General features: G+C 44.3%; 1 protein-coding gene across 6 annotated transcripts; it reads right to left on the bottom strand.

The window, feature by feature from the left end:
* Positions 1-1,502: 1,502 nt before the first annotated feature.
* On the bottom strand, positions 1,503-10,136 carry LOC111869218. 6 transcript variants are annotated; one of them, XM_033753336.1, is made up of 3 exons: positions 10,008-10,136; positions 9,847-9,913; positions 1,503-2,892 (listed from the first exon to the last, which is right to left on the bottom strand). In XM_033753336.1, the coding sequence occupies exons 1-3, from the start codon at positions 10,051-10,053 to the stop codon at positions 2,115-2,117; spliced, it is 891 nt and encodes a 296-aa protein (XP_033609227.1). In that variant the 5' UTR covers positions 10,054-10,136; the 3' UTR covers positions 1,503-2,114. The 6 variants fall into 6 exon arrangements, with proteins under 6 accessions (XP_033609227.1, XP_033609228.1, XP_023716324.1 ...); XM_033753337.1 differs by lacking the exons at positions 9,847-9,913; positions 10,008-10,136 and adding an exon at positions 7,803-7,864; XM_023860556.2 differs by lacking the exons at positions 9,847-9,913; positions 10,008-10,136 and adding an exon at positions 7,289-7,369.
* Positions 10,137-10,197: the final 61 nt, after the last annotated feature.

Raw genomic sequence — 10,197 nt, forward strand, 5'->3', positions numbered from 1 at the left:
CCTTATCAGCTGTCCTTTTATTTATAGCCATTGTTGGACCAGAAACTTGGAAACACACATTTCCTTTATTCTCAACATTAGAACAAGGAAGTGTGGCCATTTCTTTAATTTTTACATCGTGTCGAAAACGACATAAAGTAAAGAACACATATCAGTCGCCATGTCTAAATTCTATCAGCAACAAACAATTAAAGAGTGTACTGATGTTCACGCTAAAGGGATATATAGAACTGCCAGCTCTTACTATCTAGCGAACATGCGGGCAATTTACAAAATCTCTGACCTGCGCAAAAACAGATATGGGACACTGATATTCTATATTTTAATTTATTAAAACGTGAATCACATGCCTTGTAATGCCTTGTAGTTAGGAGACGGCCCCAAGTTTCGGAAGAACATACCATATATATATATATATATATTCACGTTCGAACAGGAAGCGAAGCGAAGCAAAGGCCATCAGTAGGCCGCACCATAGCTCAAGCGGTTAGTCGCTGGCTTCTCACCACGGCGGCACGGGTTTGATCTCGGGTCTGGTCAAGTGGGATTTGTGGTGGACAAAGTGGCGCTGGGGCAGGTTTTCTCCGAGTACTTCGGTTTCCTCTGCCAATCTTCATTCCACCAATTGCTCCACAATCGCCCTCACCTATCATCTTGGGCTGGTACAATAGGCCAGAAGTGGCCACAGTACAAGGGACTTAGTCCCACCCCACTAGCAATAAAAAAAAGGCCATCAGTAGCAGGTGGCAGGCTGAGCTGTTTTTTCTGTGAAGATGGAGGCGATATGTTTCTCCGAAATGTCTGGCTTTATCCGAACTATATGAATTACAACCCATAAAACTGTATTCTTCACACTTAAAGCCGTGGGAACCTCAAATGAACATAACACGTGACGGCCACGTAAACAAAATGGCGCGAGGTGTATGATCAAATTGTTACAAATTACCAGTAACAGAACACATATTCCTCATTCCCCTTTACGACGCAAAGGGCCAAGAAGATATTAAACGCTTCTGACATGGTAACAGGCCGATTTCAGCCATTTGAAGCGTTACGCATCTGACTGGAACAAAATGGCCACAGAACTTGACTAGCGAAAGATATATAAACAAACTAAAGCTACGACTAAATGCAAATTCAGTTACATTTGTACTTTCTGCATTTCTTCGTGTGCAACGTTACATACAAATCTTGGCAGATTTCAGAGTTCTCTTCTCCCGGACAAAAATTCTAACATTATTCGTGTAACTTATCAACCCTTGCACTAATCAGGATAAAAAAAAAGAAAGCAAATGAAAACAAAGTCGCGGGGCTCACTTTTGCCCAGATCTTGTATGGTGTAGATAACTGAGGATCTGTTTCAAGGAAATAGCGGCTCCGGTCTAGAAAACCGAGATTAACGGCCGTGGGGATTCGTTGCGCTGACCACGCGACATCCTCTATCCGCTAAGTTGGCACTAACTTCGCTGACAAGCGGCGGTCGCTCGGTCGGTATAGTTCGCTTGCGGACTAAAACCACGGAGTTCTTTTGTATGGTGTTTTGGAGGAAGATAATGAACTTTTGTGTGCTTAATTACTCATCACGCAAGGATGGCGTATGAGAAATGGAGTTACGGCTCCATGCATTCTTAACATCTGCTCTAGATACATGTGAGTTACAAGCATCAGGCTTCAGCCGCTTTAGCCGCTAGGTAAAATCCTCCGGTACCATTTATATATGAGGTTGGATGGGTTTCGGAGCAGGTGTGGAGGCTGTGGTGATCAGGAAAATCTGTGTGCTCTGTCAGGAATCGAACTGCAATTCCTTGGTTCCCTAGCCAGGTGTCTAGTCACTATGTTACCCCAACTCCCTTCTTTAACATAGAACACAAGCATGATTATGTTATCTCACATGCTTCAAACGAAGAGAAGGCGATACGAACAGGATGCACCGCATGTACTATGCAAGCTAAAAACATCAGCATGATTTTTAGAGCAAATCTGTTATCCTAGGTACTCTGAAGCTCAATGTGTACTTAAATGAATAGTAACACGGTCAGGGTCGTCCATGTTGAACCCAACACTTGCCTTGCCTTCTCATCTTTAGAGGATATTTCACTAACCCGCAAATGACATCACAATTGCTCAGAGTCAGTATCGTGTTCAGCGGTTTCTCCTTCCTTGGCCCTGACCCTCTTTGTGCTGACAGAGCGAGCAATGAACAGGGCCCCTTTCATGGCCGTGCCTGCCACCACAGGGCTCACAGGGATTCGTGAGGACTCCAACCCGAAACCAGTGACCCCCAGTGAACCCCAGGGACGCACGACAGACACGGCAGTTGAGAACCGGCGCGTGGATTCACCTCGGCTTAATAGGACTTTCCCATCCTTTTGGGTATATATCCCATTTGTGGGGTATAATATTAGGCAGTGGGGAAGTTTGTTCTGCTTGAGGAAACATTCCCAGTTCCTGTAAACATTGCAGTTGGTATCAATGAAGCGGTGGTTACACATGTCATCCGCGTAATCATATTTCAACACACGGATCAAGGGGACGGTGAACCTGTCTTTCTTACTTTTAGCACTCACGAAAACACACGACATTTTCACCTGTCCGAACTTGGCGTATTTCCTCGTTTTCCGAACTATCACATCGCAGACTTTCGTTATAACCTTCGCTTGTTTCTTCCTGTAGCAGTCCGCGTTCGACTGCTCGGGAAAACCGAACAGCGCTAGCCCAACTCTCGCCTCCAGCAGCTTGCGCTCTGACTGTAGGAACACTTCCCACTTCCGGCTGCCCCACGTTTCCGAGAACCTCTGCTGGGCTTCTCGGGCCACCAGCTCCCACGCCAGTGTCTCCTCTTCATCCCAGTTCATCGTGAATGCGATGGATTCACCTGTGTGCTTGCGTAATCTGCAAGGAACAACAGAGCAAATCTAATTTAGACACTCGGCCAGTTTCAATGAGCGGTTAGTGTGAGAAGCGCGTTCTGAAAAGAAGCTGAGCGAGCGGTTTGGAGAATCAGAACTAACCAAAAACTGAGGGAACCATATAAAACCCCCGAACTAGTAACAGGTAAAGTTGTCCTTTCGCTTATCTAATTTAATCACTGCGTTATGAAGACGTATGGGGGAGTGAATGTATATATCCATGTTTTTTTTACTTCGGCACTAGCTGGAGTGGTCAGCTTCACGTCCCTGCCGTTTTACCCCCGGGTTGCCATTGGCTGGGTGGATATGTGGGCCCTAGAACCGGTCTGGACGCTGTGGAGAAAAGAGTTTTGCACTGCCGCGTATCGAAGCGGGGCCATCCAGCCCGTCGCTATTCCCACTACTACTTCAAATTCTTCTTAATGTCCCCTTCTTCCTGTCCTCTCCCGTGACATGTATGTGGCACCACGGCTGGGAACACGCGGCAACCGTGCACAGCCTCACCTGTCCAGCAGTCGCAACATCACAGGATGCTGAGTCACACAGCACGGCCGCACGTTTCGCCTTGCCCCCAAGGGCACGGCCAGCCCGCCTTACACGCAGCGGGTCAGCAGCACCGGCAGGTGGACTGAGTGCTGGAAGGGGGAGGAGGAGAGAAAAAGGGGATGGGAAAGAAAGAAAATGGGAAACAAAAAAGGAAAAGATAGAGGTGAAAGGGAGGAAAAGGGGTGGGGAAGGAAGAGGCAAATGAGAGAAAAAAAGATGGGGAAGGAAGAGGAAAAGGAGAGAAAAAAGATGGGGAAGGAAGAGGCAAAAAGAAGGATGGGGAAGGAAGAGGAGAATGGGAGGAAAAGATGGGAAAGGAAGAGACAAAGGGGAGATAAAAGATGGGGAAGGAAGAGGAAAAAAATAGGATGGGGAAGGAAGAGAAGAATGGAAACAAGAAGAATAGCAAAAGTTTGTGAAGAATATGGAAGAAAAAAGGAATAAGAAAAGGCGAAAGAAGAGGAAAGGCGGCTTCTTCCTGATCCCCTGTGTCTGAAAGGGCTAATCTCTTCTAGTTCTCAGCCGTTCACTTTCCTGCATCATCTTCTTATCATCTTTTTCTCGGAATTTCTCTAAAAGGGCGGGCGGGCGTAGCGGTAACGCTCTCCCTGTCCCTCCCACCACCACCATCATCCCTGTATCACATGACCCGCACAACTCCTTGTTCGAGCCATGTCTAAACCGGAAGAAAGTGTCGTTGACGTAAATATTCGATTAATCGAACCGCGGCCGATGACGCAACCTACATACTGAAAGAGACTGTTACTAACTTCTTGAGAAGCTCGAAGTCGCTCAGATAGTCAAGAAATTACATGCATTTTATGGAACCCAACAGTTTCACAAGAGCCCACCATTCGTCCCTTTCCTGAGCCAGATGAATCCAGTCCTCACCCATCATATTTCTTCATGATGCCAACTTTAGCGGATAGAGGATGTCGCGTGGTCAGTGCAACGGCTCCCCACGGTTTTCTAGACCGGAGCCGCTATTTCCTTGAAATAGTTCCTCAATTATCCTCACGAGGCTGAGTGGACCCCGTTCCAGACCCACTATTTCTCAGAAAATGTGGTAGCGCCGGGAATCGAACCCGGGACCTCTGGATCTGTAGCCAGGAACGGACCACTAGACCACAGAGGCGGTCTGCCGCACTTCCTACGTGAGGAAGATGTGGCAACAGGGGATTTCCGTGCTGCGTTCTCCCAGAGTGTTCAAGAACCTAATAATTGAATTGCTAGGAAACCTCGCGCGTGCTGCATGGCAGGGAAATCATGTTTCTGTCAATGACAAGCAAAGGATGAACTAACATGACATCAGACAGGTTGCTCTCTTCACTCACTGTGGATGATCTCATCGGATGACTGGCGCACAGAGAAAAAAACGTACTCCTATGTCATGACTCCTTATTGGCACAGCCTGCAACATCTGACGACAGTGTAACATACAGCGATACGAACATTAGCAGTTCAAAACAAATTAAATTAGAATAATTAACTTACTGCGCTTACTCACGGTCCATTTTAGTATGGTCAAATAGTTTTTAATTCTATTTTTAATAAGAATAAACACATTAATTCATGATCTAGCTATAGATGGGAGGGTGTCAGATTTTAAGAAAAATACAATATGAGGTTGCGGATTGGATTCATCTGGCTTAGAATATGGATCAGTGGAGGGCTCTTGTGGACATCTTGAAGAACCTTCAGTAAACATAAATTTCAATTAATTTTGCTAGCTGATTAAGTATCAGCTTCTCAAGCAGTATTCTGTTCGAGGGAGTCGGATGTTACCAGTTTGATGAGCATGGGCAGTTAATTTGGAAGTTGGTTCTCTTTGGGATTCCCCATTCCTCGACGGTCCCTGTAAAGAACAGTGGTGACTATTTCCCTAACTGCAAAACGATATAATCTCTGTTATAGAGATGCTGTGTTTCCTCTAAGGTACGAACTGAATCTCTAAAGCACCGAGAATGACAGTTGAGTCCTGCGGCCGGCCGTCTCGATAGAGTTTTCTTAGTTTTCGCTGTGACTTCAAGCAAACGCTGAGACGGTTCCCAAGTTTCTTCTGCGTGCTCCTCAAGCAACCCTACAGATTTAAAGTAATCATAATTACTCCCCTTTCCTATCATAGTCGACAAATTATTTTTCCAAATTATTACAATTCGACATTAATTCATGAAATCAAAACCCCAAGGCGCATGTCTGAAGCCACTGTTTCTAACCATCCTAACGCCCACACTTTCACACTATTCTTATCAGAAGGGGGGGGGGCAAGTGGCAAAGTAGTTGGTTGAGGCACTATGGTACAAGCCGGAAGGTCGCGGGTTCAAGTCCCAATGAAGTGCATTTTTTTCAATTGACCTAATCTTTCCAGCCTCACTATGGCCCTGGAGTCGACTCAGCCTCTTAACAGAAATGAGTGCCAGGAATTTTGCTGGGGGGTAAAGGGCGGCCGGCGTGTAAGGCTGACAACCTTATTGCCTCTGTGAACCGTTTGGCTAGACAATGTAGAACCCTCAAAATCTCACAACCCTATGGGCCTCCAGGGACTATTACAGGGATAACTTTACCTTACCTTACCAGAAGGGCGAACGGGTGAAGCCTGGGAACCTCCCAACAAAATGATGCTACTTGTCCCCTCCTCCCATCTCAACTCAAGTATGATTCACTTCTCCCACGACTTTTCACTTTCACCTACACTTCTGATGTATTTTCTACCTGTCTCTCTCTCTTCAGCGGACACTACCCATGTCCTTGAAAATTTCTATCCTCGGCGCTGATGTACCAGGATGTTGCCTTGCTAAGCACACACCCCCCTCCCGCCCCCGGCGTGTATATATAGAGAAATAAATTATTTTTTTTCTGGTTTCAATCGACATAAATTGATATTACATTCAAATTGCACGCAAAAAAAAAATATAAAATAAATTGTCCTATTATAGTTACGGACTGGATTCATTTGGCCCAGAATAGAGCCAAGTTTTGAGCCTTTATATGAACATGGTAATTACATTTTGGGTCCCCAAAAAGGGCGCAAATTCCTTCACTGGAGATGTGCCTATTAACTTCTCAAGAATACTCAGTTCCTTAGATTAGTTATAAAAATATTCGTCACATATGAAATTTTTCTGAATATCAGACCTACGTAAATCAGACGTACACACAAAGAGTTCATCTGCTCATGCCTGAGAGTCTGGGGATATTGGGAGATACCATCACTGCAGGCACACGTAACGAACAATAGAAATACTACATTACAGAGCCACATATACACTGCTGACAAAATGGAGGAGCGGATACGAACGTTTAGCAAAGGCTACTCCATCCAGTATCTTCAAGTACACGCCACAGAAAGAGTTAAAGGAAACACATTTTCTTCACGGCAAGTCATTTGTCATAGACAGACAAAGAAATTCCTTTGGGAAGTATTCCCCTTGATGGCGGAGAGGTAATTTGATGAAGGCCGTCACGTATCTCACCGGATAACACAATTTGAAACACTACCTGCATATTGCTCGTTCACTTTATGATCTATAAACAAATGACGCATACAAACCCTTTCTAATATTCTTTTTTCCATTCAAAAACAAATTCGAACCTTTTTCTTTCATTATCAGGATCGCGACGTTTAGCATTTCCTTCATATTCAAGAAGTCCCTACGTTCTATTCTCGCTCTGTACGCCTGCTACCTCGTACTTTCCAAAGGAACACTGCCAAATTCTGTCACACGATCTTCTCACTTCATGATTCGTAATTATTTTTAGATTCGAACATAATCTTATGCAGTTGATAAACTTTCTGTTAAATAAGGTCCCTGTCTTGGCACGAACACCCTTACCTTGCATATATCTGCTCACACTTCTCTGCATTGCAACCCACGCAACACGGACTACACCGCCTGCCTTACTGCGCCTGTCTCGTGACAATTCATTACGTGTTAAGTCCCAGTACACTCGTGACGACGTCACAGCAGGAGGGGAGACTGAGGCCACCAATCGCGTTGCAACTCGCATGTTGCCGCTAACTGCTTCAGTTCCGCGACTTTTGCCGGCGATCATCTGTGTTACTCTTCTTAGCTACTTTCCGTTTTATTTAAACCTTAAATTCACGAACGTAGTGTGTTCCTACACTTAATTAAACATCGAAGAACTACAAGGGAACAGAACTATAGCTCCATGTACTCTTAACGTCGGCAATGCATGTGTCATCAGGTTTGGGTCTCGGATGATTTACACTCGGGAGAATTGTCAAGAATTATGGTAATCATCCACCGCCCGGAGACCCTGTATCCCATGGCTGACGGGCTGGAGAGTTCTCACAAAATAATTATCAATCTTCCAAACGCTACGCACCTTGTAACCTCTCTGTTCCAGTTGGTTTGCACCGGTCGCAAGAGCATCAAGTCCTGCCAGCACTGAACCAGATTTTGTGATAAGGGAATTTAGTGCACAATACAAGTTTTGTGCATGTGTGTGTGTGTGTGTGTGCTCTTATCTTACACTAATCAATATTTGCCAAAGTGGAAATTGGAGATAACCACGTGTTCAAGGTCCAATAGACGAACAAACATTTAGGCTATACTCCCACAGGAGGAAACGATGGCACGCGACGATCGCCTGAAACCAGTAGCATTCTGAGCTCGCGTACTGAATAATTCCCAGCATTTTATGGAACCCAAAGGTTCATTACCGTGTTCACAAGAGCCCTCCACTAGTCCCTATCCTGAGCCAGATCAATCAAATCCATACCATCCCATTATCTCTCTAAGATCCATTTTAATATTGTCCAAGCACCTATGCCTTGGTCTTCCCAGTGGTCTATTTCCTTCTGACTGTCCCACCAATATATATGCAATACTGTACTCCCCATTCGTGCTACATGCCCTGCCCACCTCATCCTCCTTGACTGGAGCATTCTAATTATGCTTGGAGAAGAGTACAAGATATGAAGCTCCTCATTATGCAGTTTCCTCCAACCTCCCGTCACTTCGTCCCTCTTCTCGCGTATTGAGCAATTCACAACGAAACGCTTTATCAAGAAAATACACCTAACTATTGTCATGTGCATATGCAGGTGTAGTCCGTAACAAACCCGCCCGTCCCGTCCAATCGCGCGCTGGTCGTTGAAACTCAAATGCGACGCTGGAAGATATTTCATGAAAAGTGTTGAGGCAGTTGCAAACAAAGAAAATCGCATGTCGCACACGACTATATGCAAGAACTCTGTTTCCGTAAGTGGGAGACAGAAACCTACGACAGTTTTCAACATCTATGGCGAACTGTTGATCAGGAGACGCCAGCTCCCACGAATAACAACCATAAAAAAGAGGCCAATAAGTGCTCAAAATATCGATAAATGTTACAATATATATAGAAGGGCATGGAATGTCCAGGGTAAACCATGGAGGAAGAATTTCGGTAAGAGGAAATATTTTAAAATTAACTTTACCAATGGCGTATCCTGTTTGGACAGAGAGCGGCACATTCCTGCCAATTACCCAAGTTGAAAACCTGGATTTACACTCACAAATATAAGGAATATAAGGAAGTGTTTTAAAAGGCGGCCGGGGGGGGGGTAATTTTTTCTATATTTGCACACCACGAAATTGTGTCAATTATTTTCCGTGTTTTGAACATTTTGATTCCAAATGTCAATATTTTGCATCTGAGGAGGTCTGCTGATGAAAAATTAAATTTCTTGGTTTTATTTTCCTTTACATGCTACACAGCGCAATTGAAATGTAACAGGAACCGCGCCCTTTGTTTGATAATCCAATTCCAAATTTCTAAAACCAACTCGCCTAAGGAAACATGCTCTCATAAATTCACTAATTCAGCATAATTAATTATGTTCCTCATAATTCCCGTCTCTGACTTGCGGTTTTGTGATCATTGTGCCTTATTTCTGAAGAACCTTCAGTTTACGATCCGAATTTCAACAACATATGCCTAAACGTCGTCTAGCACATGATGGTGGAAATGAGTTATTGTCTTTTCCAGTTTCTCCCCGACTTCGTAACTTTCAGAAGATGCGAAATGTCCCAAGAACTCTTCCGATATTCGAAAGGATACCGCTTTACAGAAACTTACATTATTTTGGCGGATAAATCCATGACATTTTATGTAATAAACTAGTTTCTTATCGTAACTTTATGTGGCGAAGTCTTAAAATGGCGGACAGACGTTGGACATGGCCGGGGAGACGCATGTTTTAGGTTTAATTTGGACAATCATTATAGGACCATGAAATATGAACACATGTTCCTACGTGTGTCATACAGAACTGCAAAGATTATCATCTACGTCCAGTCAAGGTTTCCTTAATTCCAAATGCTGTCTTTTGTCCACAAAAGCAGGTCAGCCAAATTACACATCCGAAATGGCATTATAACAATACCTGTTTAATAAGCTATGTGACGTAACAATAGCCTCGCCACGTTGAGGCACAGGATATGAGTGGGAACCTGAAAGCACACAAAACAAACAGAACAAAACATTTATAACAACAATGAGAGTACAGCATCAAGACAGAAGCATTGTTGATACCATGAGACTTACTTGTACTGTTTGTGTTCTTGCATTTCGTGCAGAGTCCTCTTCCCATGCAAAGCTGAATTTCAGTGCTGAATTCTCCGCTCAAAACGCCGTGCGGTTTAACCCGGAAGGTCTGCACGTACGGACACGAGTTCAATCGCTTCAACATTACGATTAAAATTCTTAAAAATAAAAAAATGCAACAAAGATCGAG

Source organism: Cryptotermes secundus, unplaced genomic scaffold (genome assembly GCF_002891405.2).
Source record: "Cryptotermes secundus unplaced genomic scaffold, Csec_1.0 scaffold2069, whole genome shotgun sequence".
Classification (NCBI taxonomy): Eukaryota; Metazoa; Arthropoda; class Insecta; order Blattodea; family Kalotermitidae; genus Cryptotermes; species Cryptotermes secundus.